The sequence below is a fragment of the Strongylocentrotus purpuratus genome, unplaced genomic scaffold (assembly GCF_000002235.5).
Source record: "Strongylocentrotus purpuratus isolate Spur 01 unplaced genomic scaffold, Spur_5.0 spur5_contig_837, whole genome shotgun sequence".
NCBI classification, from domain to species: domain Eukaryota; kingdom Metazoa; phylum Echinodermata; class Echinoidea; order Camarodonta; family Strongylocentrotidae; genus Strongylocentrotus; species Strongylocentrotus purpuratus.
In genome coordinates, this window is record NW_022145543.1 from 1,037,865 (window position 1) to 1,059,592 (window position 21,728).

At 37.0% G+C, this 21,728-nt stretch overlaps 2 protein-coding genes across 2 annotated transcripts in view; one reads left to right on the forward strand and one right to left on the reverse strand.

Annotated features, from left to right (window-relative positions):
* The first annotated feature begins 35 nt into the window (after nt 1–35).
* On the forward strand, nt 36–5,373 carry LOC589874 (peptidyl-tRNA hydrolase ICT1, mitochondrial). The gene is made up of 6 exons (XM_789505.5): nt 36–297; nt 678–726; nt 1,288–1,347; nt 2,261–2,343; nt 3,186–3,355; nt 4,805–5,373. The coding sequence occupies exons 1-6, from the start codon at nt 139–141 to the stop codon at nt 4,890–4,892; spliced, it is 609 nt and encodes a 202-aa protein (XP_794598.3). The 5' UTR covers nt 36–138; the 3' UTR covers nt 4,893–5,373.
* A 654-nt stretch (nt 5,374–6,027) lies between these two features.
* Nucleotides 6,028–21,728, reverse strand: part of LOC576690 (coiled-coil domain-containing protein 57) — a 30,164-nt gene continuing 14,463 nt past the window's right edge. The window contains exons 10-20 of the mRNA XM_776971.5: nt 20,701–20,838; nt 19,718–19,964; nt 18,451–18,648; nt 16,988–17,088; nt 16,055–16,255; nt 14,285–14,344; nt 13,744–13,848; nt 12,957–13,205; nt 12,537–12,693; nt 11,662–11,862; nt 6,028–7,319 (exon numbers count right to left, since the gene is read on the reverse strand). Of these exons, the coding sequence (XP_782064.5) occupies nt 7,078–7,319; nt 11,662–11,862; nt 12,537–12,693; nt 12,957–13,205; nt 13,744–13,848; nt 14,285–14,344; nt 16,055–16,255; nt 16,988–17,088; nt 18,451–18,648; nt 19,718–19,964; nt 20,701–20,838 (1,899 nt within the window). The 3' untranslated portion in view covers nt 6,028–7,077. The remainder of the gene's footprint in view (nt 7,320–11,661; nt 11,863–12,536; nt 12,694–12,956; nt 13,206–13,743; nt 13,849–14,284; nt 14,345–16,054; nt 16,256–16,987; nt 17,089–18,450; nt 18,649–19,717; nt 19,965–20,700; nt 20,839–21,728) is intronic.

Below are 21,728 nucleotides of genomic sequence, written 5' to 3' on the forward strand. Positions count from 1 at the left end.
TTATGTAGGTCTGTACTGTATGCGCTAGTGCAATTGAGGACTTCGAATTCGGATGCCATTTGGTCACAACAACAAGACAGATATTTAGCCCTTATCGTAAATTGCATTCTGTTCATTTCTTTTCAAGTGACGAGCATCATGATTAGACGTGCTAGCTGCATTCTTTGGCGTCAAAGACACTTTTGCACCACCCAAAATCTGCTAAATGTGGGACATTTCCAGAGCAATTACAGTTTGAACAAATTATATCCACACAGTGAGCAAGACATCACAATTTCATGTAGAAAATCACATGAGGTAAGACCGACAGCTTCTAGTTTTAGCTTTTGAAAACAAAGTGTATGTACCATATCTTAGGGTCCCCCATCATACAACATAGGGTCTATTTTAGTTTGATTTTCTATCATTTTGTGTGCAGTGGATGGATGTTAAAAAAATAAGATTTTGTGCACATTTCATTTGAATTTAGAAATTAGAGTCCAGTCCTAGACCTATACTAGACCTAGTCTAGACTTATTCTAGGCCCCTATTTAGTTTACAAATTTTTCATTGTATTAAATAAATTTGTTGAAGAGGGGCTAATTGGAAGTCCATAATTTGGGCCATAATTTGCTAATAGTAATGAACTAATATAATTATGAGACTTTTTAATTGCATTCTTTATTATTTATATTCAGACTGCAGATCAGAAAATTGAGTCAAAGTTCAGTGGACAAATTCCAGTTGGTAAGCTTATGTGTGTGCGTGTGCGCTGAGTAAGACTGAAACCTCTGATTTTTTATCTGTTTTGCAGGTTGGTCGTCTTTAATTTTTACTCATAATTACCCATGGGAACCAATTAGTGGTCTCTGTTTTAAATATGCCTAGAAAGGGGGTCTAGCTATAATGAGTAAATATGAGAAAAACAACATTCGCATGTCAATTGGTTATAATCTTCCTTATATAATTATCAATTATCCCTTTCAAGACAGGATTTATTTTAATTAAGGGCTTTTTTCTTCAAATTAGCACCAATTATCTTTCTTCTTTTATTGCTCTATTGTTGAAATAAACCAGTTTCTCTGAAAACAATATATATACATGGGTGGGCATTTTGTCGAAAAAATTGAAGAAATTTTGATAAAAAACAGGGATTTTTAATCTCTCAATGTGTCAATGAAAAAGGAGGTTTGCTGTTTTTTTTTATGATGGAGGAATATACATGTATAGATACTTCACACTTAAATCTGTTCAAGTTATCATGATATGTTTTGGTTTTATTTTTGTTGTCTTTGATATTTCTTTCAGATAAATTGCTTGTAAAGTACAGCAGGAGTGGTGGAGCAGGGGGTCAAAATGTACAGAAAGGTAATGAGTCAACTCCCTTGGACAACTTTTTCTCTCAACTTTGAAAATTAAGCTAAAAGTGCTTTACAAAAGTAATCCATGTCTTTAACATGATAAATAATGATGTCCCTGTTCTGTGGCAAAGACATTTGCCTATTATTTACCATTTATACCCTAACTATTTTTTTGAGTTATTTTTCAATGGAACAAGATATGGGTAAAATGTAAAAAGTATTGGAAATCTTTGGGAAGGTTAGAGTGTTTTTACTTCAGGAAAGAATGATCAATGATAAAGTGATGATACTTTAAAACTACTCACAGTTAAAGTTCTTTAAAGTAAGCCCTTAACATTTCCTTCATAGTCATACATGTAGATTTTATTAAATTTTGTATTAGAAGTATTTCATTATAAATTTTACTTGTGTGATTTATGGAACGAGAAAATGAAAGAAAAAGGCTTTGTGATGTGATTGAAAATATTCTCTTTTGGATATTGCATCAGCTATCAATTGATGCATTTAGTTAGTTGATTATGTTTGAATTATTTTTTTTTTAAAAAGAGGTGTCATCAAAGTACCATTATTTTCTGATTATTTTCAAAGAATAAGATATAATCACTACACAAAAAATTAACTACTGTAATGTGTGGAAGATAAGAAAAAGAATACCAAATAAAGTCTGAAATTAATTTGAGACAGTTATTCTGAAACTTAAGTTCAGTAAAGTCAAACTATAAATAATACAGGAGTTATGGAGTTAAGATTGAAATGATAAGCATCTTTGTTTGATTTATTTGTATTGGCCCACATGATATAAGCCCATGGTTATATATGTAAATCTAAATGATGGTTATCATATTTTTTCAGTTACTAAGAAAGCCTTCTATAATGTATACGGGTAGTGATTAGTGCATGCTCTCTTCCTTGTTACATAGTGGAAACAAAGGTGGATGTCCGGTTTCTTGTTGCTACAGCAGAATGGCTGCCTCAGAATGTGAGAGAAAAATTGCAAGTTCAGGTAAATTGTCTCCTCCAAGAATAATTTATTACTAGATCATTTGAATGAGATGCATTGAGTACACCTGTAGCTTGATGACTTGGTGAATACACAGTTTGACAGGCTGTCTTGCATTTTCAATTTGAACTTGAAAGCTATCTGCCTGTAGATAATCTCTACCTCATTCTCATTGGAAATGTATTGCTGATGTAAATAAAAACAAATAATCATCTCATTCATCTGCTTTTCTGTGGCAGTTGGACAACAATAATAATAATAATCTTTTAAAGTCCACTCCAAATTTCATTAAACTGAGAATGGAAATTCTTTTTGCCCAATTGATGGTGAGCCCGGCAGCCACTGAGCAGCGCCAGATCGACGTTGCTCTATCCCTTATCGTAGAACGCCAAACAAGGTAGCAGCAACTCCCATCTTTTAACGTCTTTTGAAGATTTTTTGGTATTACGCGGCTGGGGTTCAAACCCACGACCTACTGGTTGTGAGGCAATATACCATTGCCTCTGTGATCTTGGGGGCCATACTATCCCCAAGAGTACCTCTGCAATGATAATTTGTCCTATCACCAGAGTAGTCTGTAATTATTGGCTTTAATAATACAAGAGGTTTCAATTTCTGGTGCTAAGTTTAAAACAAAAATCAGAGGTAAAAATGCCAGTGGTAAAAACGTCAGAGGTCAAAATGCCAGTGGTAAAAACGTCAGAGGTAAAAAAATCTGCAGGGGCCGAAATGCCAGAGGTAAAAATCATTATCTCTGGAATTTTTACAAATATTACCCCAGACATATTTATCTGAACCTAATTTTCAGAGCTTATTTTTTATTTTTTTAAATTTCTATAATACAGCAAAAAAATAAAATCAACAGCAGAGGTGAGATGGTGATTGTGTCAGAGCGAACGAGATCACAGATCAGGAACTTCAGCGACTGTCTTCAAAAGATCCGAGATATGGTAGCGGAGGCAGAGCGAAAACCTAAAGAGCCCAGCGAAAAGGACAAGGCTGTCAGGAGAATAAGGTAAGATGGCATTGCAATACAACAAATTGTTTTAGTTGAGTTTTGAGTTACAGATTGAAGTTTGAAGGTAAATTTATTAACTACCCGGTAATTCAATATGTAATTACAGGGAACGAGGTCTCTTAGTAATATATTTACATCGGTAAGTATAATGTTCGTTTTGGGAGGATGGGGTTAATTGTTTGATATTCCACCCTTTCACACTTCGAGTTGATGAGGAGGAATTCTCTATAGATATCTTTCGAATAGAGAGTAAAGAGACTTGTCATTATTCAGATTGTTATTATTCAGTTTGATATATTTTCATGATAATGGTTTTAATCTATCATTTTACTTCTTTTGTTTTTATACTGACTTGATAAAAAAATAGTTACAAATGCCTCAGTGAATACATTTTTTGAACTTTTGAACTTATTGGCCATGACATTCCAACAGTGTACATTCACCCCAGTTCAGAAGAGGTCATATCTAGAGATTTTCTGACCTACGAAGTCAATATCAAACATTCTTGTATGGTAGGTTTCATTTAGTGTTGTAGATTTCATCTATTGTTTCTCCTTGGCATGTCAAACAAACATAGTTAATATCCCATTTTTCTCCTGGATAATTGACTATGATTGACAGGTTAGTTATAGACAAATCAAACTAGTCTTGTGAGGACAGGTTATTGCTAAAATAAAATAATACTTTGCTGGTGTTAAATTTGGGTTAAATATAGAAAGTTTCTGTTGAAGTAGACTAGAGTTAAATAAATTATGGTTTGAGAATTTATGTGAGTTGCAGAGAAGTATCGTTGTTTTCAACCTACTTCCTCTGCTGAAATGAATTATGGTTGTGTAGACTAATTTAGAGTCTTGGACAGGTTTTTAAAAGTTTGTTTGCTAAATTAATTCAGCATTTGCAAATGAGTGTATGTAGTTGTAGTAAGTGCTTGTAGCTGTATTAAATGGTTGCATGAAAATGTATACCACTTGCAGCAAAGTTCAAAATAACTTGTCATGAACCATGATTGACTATGAAATATTAAAATGAAAATTTAATAAGGATCTCAGATTTTAACCTTAATCTTAATTTGTTGCCTTTTGAATGGCAATAAACATTGTCGCAATACAATGTGTTATTTTCACATTTACCTTTTTCTGAATTTTTCAGAGATTTATCTAATATTGAACTCTACTTGAAGGGGCATGTCAGAGGTTTGTTCTGTATTTCAAAACACTATATTTCTTGCACCATCAATACCAAACCTTTTCTCCACAAATCTTGAACATTTTTTCACACCAAGTTTTTGAAAATCTGATGTACCGGTAGGTATTGCTATTCTGAAATACAAAGTTAATACTCCCTTGGAACGAACTGATACATACGTGTACAATAAATTTCATCGTAAGTTGAAATCTGATGGAATTTATTTGGAATTTTCTTTCTATTCTCTTCCTACCATTTTAGGGTGGAATCTGCAAACAGAGAGCGATTAAGAGGGAAGAAGGCACACTCTGCTACCAAGCATGAAAGACAAGTCTCCTTCGATGATTGAATGACATAGGTGAACAGTTCGTGGAAAACCCATTGAATCAATCAACACTGTAGGAGGGACTTTCAGACAAAAAAACATTTTTCAGGAAACAAAGATCGGATGCACTGAAGTGAGCTTGGAATATGTTTGTTTTGTATGAGAGATGGATTTCTCAAAATGTCTGAGCAGCAAGGATTGTACGAGCAAAAAAAAAATCTCTGGGATGACAACAAAAACACTGGATGACAACGCTCGATGCCAGGACCCCCGAAGCCAATTATTATGAAATTCTTTTCAACTTTCTTTTTTCTGATTCTAATCTCTTTTTTTTGGGGGGGGGGGGAGGAGGTCTTAGGGTTGATAATACAGATGAAAATTGATCATTTCTAGGGAGATTGTATGTACTATTTACAGACATCATTAAAACTAACTGAAGTATTTGACATGTCTTTGGTATGTTTTTGATGGATTATATTATTCATATACTTCCACTGTACATGTATTTACTTGTCAGAGTCTTAACTGATTACTGAGCATTTTACAGGAAAGGAGAGGGAGAAAGAGAGATGAAAGGAGGAGAAAGGGAATGAGAGAGAGAGAGAGAAGAAAGGTGGAGGAGAGTGAGAGAAGAGAGGAAGAAGAGGGTGGAAAAGGGAAAGAGAGACAGAAAGGGGGGGGGGGGGGGAGTGCGAGAGAAGAGAGAGAGAGAGAGAGGAAGGAATGGGTGGCAGAGAAGGTGAAAGAGAATAGAGGGATGGAAGGAGAGAGAGGGGCAGAGAGAGGATAGACAGAGATAGAGAAAAAGAGACTGAAAGAGGAAGGAGTTAAAAGAGAGAGAGAGAGAGAAGGCAGACAGGGAGGGTTGGGGGATGATGGAGAGAGACATCGGGGAGGGATAAAACAGTTTGAAATGATGCAGCCTTTGCCCTTCATCAACACATGCTTCACTCCAGCACTTCATTACTCATTTATAATGCTCTTTAAGTGAATTATATGTAAATATTCTACAGCTCAGTTTCTTTCTCATTTCATGATATGACATAAATGTTGAGGGAGGGCAAAGTACGTGTTTATTTGCTTTCATTTGGCAGAAGCAAAGATATGGCATACATGAAGCTTCCGACAAGAAGGAACTGAAACATAATACAAGTAGACATTTTGCATGATATCAAAATTTAATTTAATTTTCTGTTACCTAGCATAGAACATTTTAATGAATACAATAAATAGAATATATATTTTTATTACACAGGAATGCCTAAAGTAACTGTAGAGAAGCATACAATGCCATGGAAACTGGTGACAATCCAATCATTCCAACTCGGGGTTGTTTACTTGAGTTTAAAAAAAATAAAATATTTTCATGAAATTCATTGTAGCTAGCGCTGTCCCCCTCCCCCCCCCCCCAAAAAAAAAAAAACCTACCCCAAGGCCCAGGTATTCAAGAAATACCAACAGCGATATTTGGCACAGATATGTTTCCTCTGATGTGATTTTTGCAGATCAGTATTATTTTATACATAGTTTTTGAAGAAAAAAAATCGGGACTCGAACATCACTGCACCTGTCACCAGCACCCTCACTAGTAAGAATTGTGTGGGATTCTACACATGACTTTCAATAATTACACAACGGTGATGATCTCAGAAATGTTAAAGCTTGTTTTATACACACATATAGTTATTAAATAAGATATATGGTTTTCCTTGTTCAAAGGACACTTCAGTAATGAATCGATAAATTACATCGCCAAAGAGCAATTCAGTAAAAATGAAAAAAATAATACAAAACAGAATGCTTTCTCTGCAATTAATATACAAATGATGCATGCGAATGAGAACATTATACGATCTATCCACACTTGGAGTTGAGGCATTATGCATCTATCAATAGGTGTATGAACAGCCTCAACAAGAGCAGAAAGATCCTGTAATGAACGAAGGAAAACGTGCATCATTTGTTTTTAATGTGTTATACAACAAAACTCCTAGATCCTTATTAAATAATGTGGAAAAGAATTCATGTCATTGTCATATTTGGGTTTTGTGTTGTACCCAGAAAACCACAGTTTTGCCATAATTCTTTTAGCAAATTTTGGGCTCCTAACACTTCAGAGGGGCTTTAATACAGCATGCAATGAACTTCTCCATATTTGTTAGTACTGAAAACACACTATTTAAAAAAGAAGAACCTAAATTATTCACTGTCATCTGACATCGCCGTCCCTATGCACGTAATTTCTAACTTTTCTCTTGGGAGGCTGCAGCTGGGGTTGTACCCTGCCAGCGGCCATGGCAGATAGCTCTGATTTGGTTGAGGGTTTTGAACCTCTGACCTTGTAGTGGGTGCTATGGCCAGCAACCTCTAGGCCTCCTGTGCTGTGGTGCTGGCGGGCGTGGCTGCTGGATGGGATGGAGGGGTGTGGCTCCTCGGGTATAGGGGAGTGGTCTGTGAATAATGCAGATACAATGTGATTACAAAACCATTCAAAATTGAATTAAGACAGACTACTCTGAAAGAACATAAATAAGAATCAGCAAAATATTTGGCTACATAACTATTCATTGACAATCCATTAAAATAGATGAGAGGTGACCATCCTCCAAAAAAGTTTTACGCAGTACATGTTTGCATAAATGGACAATGAAACAAGAAGGTTTGGCCAAGAAAATTCTTTATCACTTTAGTATACTTCCACTATACTTTATGCAAGTTTTGTTCTGATCAGTGCTTTTAATAATGTTATTTACTACTTTGGTGTGCACCTCTATAGGTAGCCTCTCTCATTTTGAGCTCTGTAATTTGTTTCATTTTTCACCAATTTTGGTTGGATTTAGTATGTGTATTTTCAACATTGTGTTTGATATTGGTCAAGGAACAGAGGTAATCAATTTGTAAGGTGTATTTTGGTGTGAATTTGCAGTATTTCTGTTAAGTTTAATGTTTGATGTTCTTGTTCAATTTTACTGTACAGGCATGTGCATAAGCTTTACTGGTACTTTGCTTGTATGCCATTTGAATGTACTGACATTCACAATAGTCTCTTTTGTATGCTCCTTTTGTGTAAGCTATTCCTGCTTGTACAATGGATGGAAAGCCATTGAAAGTGTTGTTTTCTATAGGGCTTGTTATTTCTATTCTGTACACTTTGAATCAGCCCTATATAACCAAGGAATGTTTCACTTGTACTGGCTCACACATGAAGAGCCTCCACTGTAAACATCTCAAATATTGTAGTCAACCTATACTATACTACTGTAATTCGACAGCTACATTTCGATGTCTCCTTAATTCTGGAGATGTCCAGCCCAATCCTGGTCCAGTGAATCGCACTGAGAATGTTTCCAATATTGGCCATACCAACTCACCTCCTTATTCAGCTGATTGTACAGCTTTACATATTTCATACAACTTGAATGATCTCCATCAGATTAATAACCAGCCGCTTAATTTACTACCCATGAATGTTTGGAGCAGGATCTGCGATCTTGGCATCGGTCGCCGACGTCGAACTCATCGCGGACGTGGGCGGCGTACGATAGCCTCAAACTTGGCCTTTGGAATGCACGTTCCATGACCAATAAAACACACGCAATTACTGATTTGATTGTTGAACATGATCTAGATGTTCTAGTCATCACCGAGTCGTGGCTCTCTGGAGACAGTAAGAGGGATGGTCTCATATTAGCTGATCTAAGATCTGGTTTGCCTAATTATGATATCACCCATCGACCCCGGTTATCTTCCAAGGGCGGTGGGATTTTGCTTCTCTATAGATCCACGGCTCGCTGTACCTTGAACAACAACAATGATTTTACATCTTTTGAATTACTGGATGTCACACTCAATCTGACACCTTCATCTGCTGTAAGGTTGTACTGTATTTATCGACCACCCCCGTCTGCCAATAATAATCTCTCCAACGGCACATTCTTGGATGAATTTCCAACTCTCCTTGAAGGTGCTGTTGTAGATGATCATTTTCCTCTATTATTGGGTGATTTCAACATACATGTTGATGATCCCAATGATAATTTTGCAAAATCTGTTATGACATGTGTTGATTCGTTAGGGTTCAAGCAACATGTTCGTGAACCAACCCATCGCGCAGGTCACACTCTAGATTTGATTTTCACAAGGAATTCGGATGATGTCTGCAACGTGAACTCGCTATCTTCCATGCCTTCCGACCATTGTGCACTTGTCACCACTGTCAATATCGCAAGGCCGAAGAATCCCAAGAAAGAGGTTTCCTTCAGGAAATATCGCAGCATTGACAAGGACTCTCTACGCAACTCTATTGACACGATGTTCCATTCACTTCCTGATCTATCTTGTCCATCTGCTTCCGCGGAGCATTACAACTCATCTTTGCGGACGTTGATTGATGAGCACGCTCCAATCCAGGTCAAGACTGTATCAATCAGACCTGATGCGCCATGGTTTACCGATGATATCCAGGAAGCCAAGAGGCGAAGGCGTCGTGCGGAACGTCGTTCGATCAAGTCTGGACTTTTTGTTGATAGAGAGCTGTACCGCCGTGAATGCGAGTCATATTACGAGTGCATCTTCAATGCGAAGTCAGCGTATCTCAAAGATCTCATCAAGAATGCTGACACTAAAGAACTGTTTCGTCTTGTGAAGACACTCTCAACGCCCACTCAATCTTCACCTCTTCCAGATCATTCTTCTGATAGTGAACTCGCCAACAGATTTGCTACATTCTTCAGGGAAAAAGTCGCCAAAGTTGTATCCTCTTTCCCTAATGTAGTACCAGCACCAGCTTCAAGATCTTTTGCTTCAGGCCCTCGTCATGAACTCTCTGATTTCTGCCTTGTATCCCTCTCACAAGTCAGGAAGCTCATCACTTCACTTCCTTCTAAACACTGTAAGCTAGATCCGATTCCTACCTGGCTTCTAAAGGAAGTCCTCGATGAACTCCTTCCTCACATAACCAAACTGTTCAATCTCTCGTTATCATCCGGAATAGTTCCAGAGTCTTTTAAGACTTCTCTGCTTCTTCCCCTCCTAAAGAAGCCGAGTCTCGACACGAATGGACTTAAGAACTACAGGCCCATCGCAAACCTGCCATTCCTTGGGAAGGTTTTGGAACGTATTGTGTCACTACAGCTGAAAGCCCACATTGACAATCTCGGTTTGTTTCCAATCCACCAATCTGCCTATCGGAATCATCATTCTACTGAGACTGCAACTGTCAAGGTCCTAAATGACCTACTTCTAGCTGTAGATAAGGGTAATGAAGCTGTCCTCATCTTGCTTGATTACACTGCCGCATTTGACACTATCAACCACGACCTGTTACTCCATCGCTTAGAGAACGACTTCTCCATCACCGGCACCGTACTTCAATGGATTAGCTCCTATCTCATGCACCGAACTCAGAAGGTGATCATCAATGACACCAACTCGGAATCATTTCCCCTCATCTGCGGCGTTCCTCAGGGTTCCGTGGTCGGCCCCCTCCTGTTTATTCTTTACACCAGCCCTCTCTCAAATGTTATTAACCTTCATCAGAATATTCAACACACTATGTATGCAGACGACACCCAGATTTATGTAACTCTTCACCCAAACAGCAGGACAGTAGCCGCGAACAAACTCACCAGTTGCCTCAATGAAATCAAAACCTGGTCTTTTCAAAACTGTCTCTGCCTTAATGATTCAAAATCTGAAATGATTCATATTACTTCTAAATTTCGGAACTCAGACCCCTTTCCTGATCTTGTTATGAGTGATGGCTCTCTCAGTTGTTGTGCTTCTGTGCGTGACCTTGGTTTAAATATTGACAGCAATCTTACTTTCAAACAACACATTAGTAATATTTGTAAGTCTGCTTCCTTTGGTATATATAAGATCAGTAGAATCAGGAGGCTACTTGACCGACCCACAACTTCAAAATTAGTCCATGCTTTTGTCTCGACCCATATCGATTACTGTAATTCTTCTCTTTCTGGCCTCCCTCAGTCACATCTAGTCCCACTTCAAAGGGTACAGAATAGCGCTGCTCGGCTTGTGACTCTCTCGCGTAAATCAGAGCACATAACTCCAATATTGAACTCACTACATTGGCTTAAAATTCACCACCGCATATCCTTCAAAATTCTTCTCCTGTGCTACAAAGCTATCAATGGCTTAGCCCCCTCTTACCTTTCCGATCTCATATCCTTACGTTCCCGTACGTCGTCACGAACACTTCGTTCATCTTCCACATTACTGTTAACACCTGGACCCCGCACTAACACCCGGTATGGTGACCGCGCCTTTTCAGTTATTGCCCCCGCTCTCTGGAACAAACTGCCCGCCTTTATTCACTGCGCCCCCTCTGTATCTCAATTCAAATCTCTACTCAAAACCTATCTTTTCAAATTGTAAATTGCAGTTGTGCGTCGGTCAATGGAGGTGCGCACCATATTTGTCTTTATTTAGTTGATTGCCACTGTTTTTCTTACCTTATCTATGTTACTTTTGTATTTTTGCTCTTTCTTCTAATTTAATTCTACGGGTTATAGTCTTCTCTTAATCAGAACACTGTGCGCTTAGAAACATCAGTATTAAGCGCCTAATAAATGTTATGTATTATTATTATTATTATTATTTACAAAATGGTCCTTGTATCAAACGCATTACTGTTCTGGCATTCTAAAATGCCACTGTTTCAGAATCCACAACTTGCCTTTAAAAAGTGAATTCTGTTTAGTAGTTCTGTGGCCTTTTTTAAAAGGTGTGAACAAAATCTTTATTTTGCAATCAAGGTATTGTTAGGGTCTACCTGGCTTGCGCATTGGAGAGGGTGATCTGAAGAATAGTGGGCTGGCGCCATCATCCAGAAGACGCCACACATCTTGCATAGACTCCTCCCCTAGTGATGACATCATTAGTGGTGTGTGCCTCTGACTGGCTGAGGAATCACTGCTGGGGGCCTCCCCCTCAGAGCTGTGTGAGTGCCGCAGTATTTGTGGAGGGGGATTACCTATGAAAGCAAAAATAGAGACTTGATAACATCTGATAATTCTCTACTAATAAGTTTCTAGACTTACGGAATCCCCTTCGTCATCAAGTCGATAGCAAGTTTTTAGGTCAACAAATTCTGATTTTCAAAGCTGTAGATTTGGAGTTTTCAGAGATCTGTTTCTCCTCTGACAAACACTAAAATGGCATATAATTGATATTATTTTAATATTTCAACTTTCTGTTGATATATCCACTTCATTTTGCAGATCGGATATGGTCTTTAACAGCTCTTTGCCCGTTTGGTAAACAAAGTGAGGCTTAACAGCAGAATACCCCACCATGCATATCAGGGTTAGCATTAGGGTTAGGTTGATGGTTAGGGAACATAGGGTTAGGTTTACTTGTGTGGTACGGTATTCCTCTATTGTTCCAAAAGTGACAAAATAAATTCTTTATCTCAGTTTTTATGTTTCATCAAAAAGAGACCATATTATCAATTGAAATTTAACTGGAAATTTCTAATGCTATGTATCAAACAAAAGTAGAGCTATCAGAGATTGAAAAAAGTAAGTAATTGTGTTTGTGTCAGAGATACAAAGTTTTGCATTGCAAAATCTGTTACAGGTATATCTACCTCATTCACCTTGAGCTACCGATTCTAAATACAAATAATTTCTAATACATGTATCTTACCTTGTGAATGGTTGCTTTGAAGAGGTTGTGTGTCTTCAGCATGTGCAGCTATCCTAGGTGTGATCTCTGGTGTTGAATCCGATGATGAGCTTAGCTGTACCTGGACAACATCGGCCACCCCTTCATTGTGACCTCTTCCTCTGGCAAACTGCAATTCCTACAGCAGGAAAAATATATATCAAAAGACATACTTTAAGTGTAATTCCATGACTACTTACAGCAAAGATTATCAAGTCCCATTGAAATGATACCTTGTATTGTGTAACAATAACTTTGAAAATAAAATTCACGTTAACGAAATGAGTGGAGTTCATTAGAACACAATTTATCTTCCTGCATAAACATACATTATACTGTATATTATGCAAATTATACTCCTAAAGCTGCCAATATGAAACATAAAAAGAATCATGATCCTACCTGCTTTGTGAGGACATACTGGAGCTTCTCCAAGTTCTGAAGCTTGGAAGAGACCTGCTCTGCCAACTTCCCTGCCGTCATGCTCCTCTCTCCTACAGCTGACCTTTGACCTCTTGAGGGCTGGGGAGCAGGTGAAGGTCGGTAGAGGGCGAGTTCTGATCGTAGTCGATTCCCCATCTCCATGAGCTTTTGTTTCTCCTTGGCTAGCCGACTGATGTGATGTGCTGCCGTCTTGAGTTTGGCTTGCAGCTGAAAGGCAAAGAATCATCATGTAAGTATACTACACTACACTGATTGATTGATGTATTCCAAGACATAATAAATCTGATAGATCATCACTGAAATGATAAACAAAAGCAATTACAGGAAACTTTGCATACCTGTAAGTCGAATCTGCTGATACTGTAAAGTAGTTTGACTTATTTCAGAATTCGACCTAGGAAGGGTAGATAACACGTTTAGCTAATTTTGGTAAAACAATAAAATTGGTTCATCTTAGGGAAAATCTGACTAATATCTGTATAGAAATTGATTTCAGGAGGAAAATACTAAAATGTGTATTTCTTTCTGTATACCGGTATTTTTTAAAACCAAATTATTATTTTTTCAACTACATGTTCATCTCACTTTACTCTCCTTCTTATTTTTTAATATGTTTCTCTTCTTCCGTCTTTGTATCCAATCCAGCAGTCTTTCAAATTTGTTGCTCCATCCTTTGAACATTACCACGCTTTTTTCCACTTTGATTTTCCTCTTCATCTTCATCAATTAGGTGTTATTTGCTTACCCCATTAATGTCTGTGTTCTCATCATCTCCTGGTTGAGATCTGACTCTGGCCAGTTGCGCCCTCAGGTTATGCACCTCTCTCTGAAGCTGTGTCACTAAAGCACTCTGACAAAATGGAAATTATAGGACACATAGTAAGAACACACTCGAAAACATGTGAAAGATATGGAATTTTATATATTTCATGTGATCTGGGAGAAATATTACTTCAGGTAAATGCATGAAATGATATTCAGATTGATGAAAATTAAAATGTAGTCAGCCAGAGATATTGTTTGGTTCTACGTATTAGCTTCAAAATCTTGCGCTATAATATATAACACAGAGAGAAGAAATACTGTACATGAGAAAATGAGAAGGAAAAAGAAAAACGAGAACAAGAAAAACAAGAAGAAGAAGAGTGAGAAAAGAAAAAAGAGTAGAAGGAACGAAGAAGAAGAAAAGAATCAAATGAATCTAAAACCCATTCAAAAGAAATGAAACGAGTTTCAACGTTGATGGTTGATAAAGAGTAACCTTAAGTATGTACGTAGCAACTAACCTGAATCCCATGCCTGCTTGTTGTACCTCGTCCAGCAAGATCCATAGTCAGTGCAGAAACCTGGCATGAAATAATTTAATATAATTAGTAATCAAACACGTTGTCGGCATTTGTCACAAACCGAAAAAAATCCTTTTGCATAAAAGTACAGTGTTTCAATAAGTTAGTACATTGTGATGTGTCCACTAGTGAGCAGAAGAATGATAATGTAATATACAGATAAGCTATAAACCTGACAAGAGATACCAGTCAGAATTTTGGTTACATATAGAGGCATAAAGAGGATTTTTGTGTAATGATTTCAATTCAATATGGCTAGTTCTAAACAATTTAATTTTATAAATGTAATGCTTCCTGGGAGAAATTTCAATTATTACATTTATAAAAAAGTTATTGTCCTATGGCGGACTAATGAATATTAATGAGTCAGAATAAATCAGGAGAGCTTAGGTATTTGTTCTAGTTCATCGTGACTGTGCCATGGACCAGTGATGGCCTGGTGGTAGAGTCGCTGCCCGGCAAGCAATAGATGCAGGTTCAAGTCCCGCTGGTTCCAAGATTTTTTCTGACTTGTTTTTCAATACAGATCGATCAATCGATCTTATTTACTGGGTGTAACCCACAAATATGTTTAAATGAAATTTAATTTTATGATTTGAGTTTTGAAATTATGATGAGAAATGGTAAAACAAATATTAAGTAAAACAGAATAAGGAACGTAGATGATAATAAGGCTTCCTGAGCCTCGATTCATAAAAATGAAACATATCTACGTGTTATAAAGATTGTTTATAGTCGGATAACTTGCGATTAAATACTTGAAAATATATTGGAAACAAATCATGAAATTATTATATCAACATTTGAAAGCAGTTACTGAGGAGAATTTATCCATAGAGCACCTCTGTCAAAATAAAGAAGCTTAAACAGGACAAGAAATAATCATAATAATGAATAGAGAAGAAGGAGGCAGATACACAGAGCACGAAGAAGGATTGAGTAATTAAGGAGTAGAACATAAAGGAGAAGAGAGGAGAGAAATAGAAGGGAAGATGTGAAGAGCAAGAGACACAAAAAAATAAAAATAAAAAGCTAAGTAAGAAAAAAAGACAGAGAAGAAAAGCTGTTATAAACAAGTCATTAATCTAGGAGTGTCAAATCGGTCCACTGCGGTTATGCCCTTACATTGTATATATGATATAAGCTCCTACACGAGCAAATTTACTGATCGTGAATATAATATTCTTACATACTATGGTATTTATATGATGGAAGATGTTATGGATTTGTTTTTTGTTTTTCTTTGTTAAAATGATGGTAATGCTGATTATGATAATCATTAAAGATAAACTCGAGTTCTGGTAAAAATAAGAAAATTACTTCTCACTGAATCAAACGAAACTTAACACTGAATGTTCAAGATTACAAATAAATGACATGTGCCAAACTATTTTGGAAGAAAATGTATACTGGCTGAGTAATGAGCATAGAAAGACAAGGAAATCAAGGAAGTACTAGCCCCGACACCATGTGTGTTGTCCCATATATAGCTTTCTGTGTACAGTGCTTGTTACTTTACCAAGACTCAGTCAAATTTATTATGATTTTGATGACTCCAGAACCTTGCAGTGCACACCAATACTTACATGCTGCATGATCAACTGTTTCTGATCCTTTCCACACCTTTTCTTTCACAATGCAATCGCATTACCAGTACTAAAGTTTATCTTTAAGATTATGAAAAGACAGAAGATGATGATGTACACTTACCTGTTGCCCCAGGGTGGTTGCCTCAAGATTGGTCTGTAAGGTGCCCTTGTAATACTCGTCTGCTTCCCTCCTAGCCTCCATCAGCTCCAGCTCTAGCTGACTCATTCTCTGGGTATAGGATGCAGACTCAGCAGCATGGCGTCTGGCCTGGGTAGAGAGCTCATACCTTAGCTGATCCACTTCCGCCTGCTTCTCTCTCGGCTGTAAAAGAAAGGAGGAGAAGGAGAAGAAGATGAAAATGAGGAAATAGAAAAAGAAGGAGGAATAGAAGAAAGAGAAGAAGATAAAGGAGGAGGATAAAGAGGAGAAAAGGAGAAAAATAAAAGAATAAAAAGAGTCTTCAATATAATATAATAATATTCTGCTTTTTTTATAGCGCCCGATACATCGATACAACAATGTGCCTAAGTGCTTTACAGACATATTATTACCTCGGTCATCGGATTCAGGCTTACCCGCTCACAATGTATGCACATTTTTCCACTCCCTGGGGAGCATTCCAGCCAGTCGCCATTTTACAAGGGCACACTTGCTCATTCAACCACATGAACTTTCGCATACTACCGGGTACCCATTTAACACCTGGGTGGAGAGTAGCAAGTGCAGGTAAATATCTTGCCAAAGGATATTAGTGCCGTGTCGGGATTTGAACCCTTGAACTTCGCATCTCAAATCAAGCACCTTAAACCACTCAATACTACCACTATTTGAACCATATCTCTACTTATCTCCACTATCACTTTTTGTGAGCATACACAGCACAGGGGACTGCAGAAGAGAGATACCAAGGACACAATTGAATATTCATGTAAATTCAATACATCAATGAAAAATGTCAACCTGGCTCAGCAGTGCGGTCCTCCCAAACCACCCTCCCCCCACCCCCCCCCCAAAAAAAGGTGTACATATTAATTCAATAAATACTGAGCTTACCTGGTATTGTTTCTGGTTCATTTCAGTTTCTAAATGACTCAGTCTCGCCTGATACTTCCTCAACTCTGCTGAAGTTGTAACCTTATCTGCTCTAAGGGCTCCTACAAAGGAGATCACAAATAATGATAATTATTTTTTCTTCACCTTTTACTCTTTTGAGACGGCCATTCCTCATTTTGCAGTTTTGCTCAATAGTCATTTCTGCACCCAATGTGTCCATTTTGTTGTATGACTAGATTGCATTTGATGCCAGGAGTTTTTAACAAGGCAAATAAGCATTTAGAATCAAGGTTTAGAATCAAAGTTTTTGACAAACTGTATACTGGAGAAAATTAGCACTGAAGTGCAAAGAAAATGAATGACTTTTTGCCGATATCCAAACCTAAATATCCATGCTAAACATTTTGTATACACCATTTTTGTGCAATGAAAAGAAAAACTTTAAAATCATTAAAAACACAGCAACAACTTAACCCTTACTATTTCGAGCACTCTCTGACTGGGGGGGGGGGGGGGGGGGGGCCTGATCTCGGCCATCGAATGTCCGATGAACGTGAAAATTTGCAAGTTTGTAGATATTTACATAAGGAACAAGATGGTATAATTAGTTTTTTGCTAATATGCAAATTTTTGTCGTTATAGCCTAATTAATTATGCAAAATGCTAATTTTATGCATTTTACAGAAAACTCTAGATATTTGTCCGTAGACTTGTGAAGAATCTTGAAAATGTATTGAATAAATGTTTCCTTCATCTCAAATTCATGAGGTTTCATTATTTTTATGATATTTGAAAATGCATAGGCTAATTTGGATAAATTATGAATACGCATTCATGAATATCAAATCTGGAAATATATATATATATATATATGGAACTAGAATCCTTATAAAAATTGTCAGACTCCACTTTTTGAATGTTGTTACACATTATTCATATGAAACTTCTTTTTGAACACAAAAAAGTTATTTCAAGTAATTAATAATGATAATTTATGCAAATTCGATGCGAGTTTCGACTATTTATTTTTTTATGTATTTTATTGTTTTTTTTTATTTCTTATTATATCTATTGTTTTATTTCTAATGTATTCTTCTGTTCTGAAATACATCAAGTTACTTTGAGAAACATATAAAAGCAATTTGATATCAATTCATAGCTTCACATTTCTGCTTGTACATGAATATATGCAATTATAGCACGTTTTTGATGACATGCGCATACTAATTGTTATGTAACACCTTACAGGTATATCCAATTTCGACGAAAATGGTATCAAAATGTGCGTAAGACTTGAGGAGAAAAAGTCATGAAACGACAATTCAAAATTCCAAGTGGTTGCGGTGCAACCTCCGAAAATGTCGAGAGGGGGGGGGGGGCCTCCCAGGCCCCCCCCCCCAGTACAGTAAGGGTTAAACAAATAGGAGTCCCAAGAAGTAGACAAAATTTAAGTTATATCTCACCAATGGTGTCATTCAATGACTGGATATGACTTTTGATAGCATCAGTTTCTGCAAGATTAATTTGAATCCCTCCTTGATGACCAGACGGATATACCTCTCCACCTTGAATGGTTTGTGCCAGGGTGGATAGTCTTTCCTCCAGTCTCCTCTTCTCAACCTTGAGTTCCCTGCACTCTTTCTCTATGGACTTGACATATTCTATGGTAGAAATGCAGACAAATCATTCTCAACATCTTTATGATAGCTCTAAAATAAACTTTGATGAAGACAGTCCTGAATCAATACCTCTCTTTTTTACAAATATTTCAAGCATTGATTGATTGACTGATTGATTGATTTATTTCTGACATTTATACAGGGTAGCTCATTTTCACCACTAGTGGTGGTCTTCCATGAGGCCCTGCTTGGTAAGAACAATATGCCATAACAATCATGAATATAAAACACAGAAGAAAATAAGTAGATACAAGTATAACAATTCTTTGGTATAGTCGTAATACATGTCGACCTTTTCAACACAATACTTTAGCATATTTGTAATATCGTATTTGATGGATAGTTGGTAATCTTTTTTAAAATCAGGTGACAAATTATCATTACTTTTGAGACATGTTTACTTCTAAAATAGCATCATATAGTTTAAGAAGGTCATAAACAAAGTACAAGGATGCTCTTGGCTCAACATAGATCCACACTTGAGATACCAAAAGTCTTATATACATATTTACATAGCATATTACAATGGATTCCTAGTTAACTAATAAACGTTGATTGGAACTAATATAGCATTTGAATGTATTTTAAGGTAAATACTAATGAACCTATTAATCTTTAGTACTGATAACAAATGATGTAATTCATTCAATCTGGAAAGTTTCATGTCATGCTACATCATGAGAAATAAGAAGCAAAGTCCATCAATGGATGGACTTTGGATATTAATACTGCATGAACAGTTGCATTGTAAACAAAAATGTGTTAATGCATTGCATCAGGCAGAATAAGCTGTGGAGGCTCCATAAATGCACATTTTGTATTATGTTACAATCTCTTTCATTGAGAAAAAAACAGGTTAATCTTTTTTTAAGCCAGGCCAAATCCGTGCATATGATTCAATATCGCTATTCAAATATGCTATAAAAAAACAACATTTTAACAGGCACAACATTACCTGCTATGAAGAATAAAATTTAATGTTCTATCCAAACAATTCATTGGTAAATTGGAACATGGCAATCACAAGAGTCAAAATGAGAGAATGATCTACCTCCAGTAAAGGGGGCATGTTGCTCATCCTTTGTGCTTTCCCCTCTGGGTCCTCTGGGTATGATGGACCCATCTCCTCTCTCATAGGGGTTCAATCCATCTTTCTTCATTCTGTCCACATGGCTTTCCATCTCTTCCATCTCTCTCTTCATATCCCTGATGACTGCGATGAGAGATTCATTCTGGGCCTGAAGCTCCTCAGCCTGCCTGGACTCCAAGTGGGTGTCCTCCATGCCGGTATCTCGACTCTGATTCAGAAAACAAAAGACCAATGTAGAAATGTAATCAAATTGAATGTACAAATCTCTGTTAAGTGCCCCATTACAAATTATGGCATTCACCTGCTTTGAATAAGTGTAATGCAATAGTTAGAATGCAAATTGCATAAATTACGGGTTGTTAGGTAGGTCAAGCCATAATGTTTGTCCTACCTAGCAACAATTTACATGCAATTCACATTCTAACTATTGAAATACAATTATTTGTTAACCGGTGAATGCAATAATTTGTAACGAAGCACTTAACAAAGATTTGTTCATTAAGTTTGATTACATTGGGTAGTGGTCTTTTGCATGGCTATCAACTTCTTGAAAGAAGGGGGGGGGGGGGGAATGGAGCAGGAGTGGGAATGGGTGAATATATGGGGGGGGGGGGGTCCTCCCTTCTTCATACATATGCTCAATGTAACAGGTAATAATAAAAGGAGCTTTTTTTATTTGATTACCGGGGGTACACTAAAACTTGTACTATCGATGAGCAGAGAAGAAATACTGGTGTTTTGCCATGAATGCTCACTAAGTGCAATAAGATCTTCCTCTATTTGTAACTTACCTTTCTCACAGTGAAAGAGAGCCTGGCTAGTGGTGAATTCAACTCGAACATGTGCTTATAATTAAACACAGATAAGAGACACTGGTAAACGAATATCACTAGCGATATTATTTTCGAAGAGACACTGGTGTTTCATTAAGAAACTAAACTCACTGGAATCATATCTCTGTCAATCTTTAGCTTGTGTTTTCTCAGCGTGGCTACAGCTTGGTCCCTGTCTCTCGCTAAGACCCTGTTCAAATCATCTCTTTGCTGGAGCTCCCTCTCTAGTTCCCTAGTCAGTGCAACAGCCTGGAAACAACAAAATAGTACGATGTCACGAGGAGGACAAGTAGGATCAAAACAACAGATGCTTGGTCTTTAATGGACAGGCAACATTTTTTAACTTGGCATGCACTCAACTTGGCATACTTGAGGAATATCAAAATAAAAGATGTTCCCGTCTTAACCGTCTATACACACTACATTTTATGGTTTACACGTGACAGCTTTTATCATTAAAATGTGTATTGAGGGAACCTGAACTTTCAGATCATCTGACCACAGTGTGTGCGGGAAATCAATGAATCCAATGACCCGGGTAATAGTTTATCTGTAAAATGCTTAGAGACATTGTATTAAGCGCTATACAGTGCGAGTAAAAAAAAAGTTTACACCTTGAAAATTGCTAATTATTTAAAAAATCATCTATGAACAGTAAATGATTATACATCTTATGAAAGAGTGTTTTATCCCAAATCATTTGGTATCATTTTTGTGTGGTATGTGTTCATGCTTGAATGCACAGGAGGCATTGTTTAAGAGAGTGCAAAAATCGATTTGCGCCAAAGTTGCTTGTGTGATGTTTGAATAAAATAATTGGGATTTGGGTATTAATTCGGTCTTTGCAGATCCAAATAACATCCCTACCAAAATTAATCATGCCACACATATCAAACATCAAATATCAACGAACATTTGTGCACGTGTGTGTGACTTTGCTTCTGTAAAAAGCATATGCAATGCATTTCATTTAATACATTCAATTCATTCTCTCACTTCCGCTAATCCCAATATAATACATGCTGTAGGCATCACTTTGGCGCAAGTCGATTTTTGCACTCTCGCAAACAATGCCTCATGTTCATCCAAGCGTGAACACAAACCACACAAAAATGATACCAAATGATTTGGAATAAAAC

Coding starts and splice junctions, on each gene's coding strand:
- LOC589874 (XM_789505.5), top strand. CDS start 139: ATGATTAGACGTGCTAGCTGCATTCTTTGGCGTCAAAGACACTTTTGC. Junction 1,348..2,260: donor GGGTCAAAATGTACAGAAAG/GTAATGAGTCAA, acceptor CTTGTTACATAG/TGGAAACAAAGGTGGATGTC. Junction 3,356..4,804: donor AAGGCTGTCAGGAGAATAAG/GTAAGATGGCAT, acceptor CTACCATTTTAG/GGTGGAATCTGCAAACAGAG.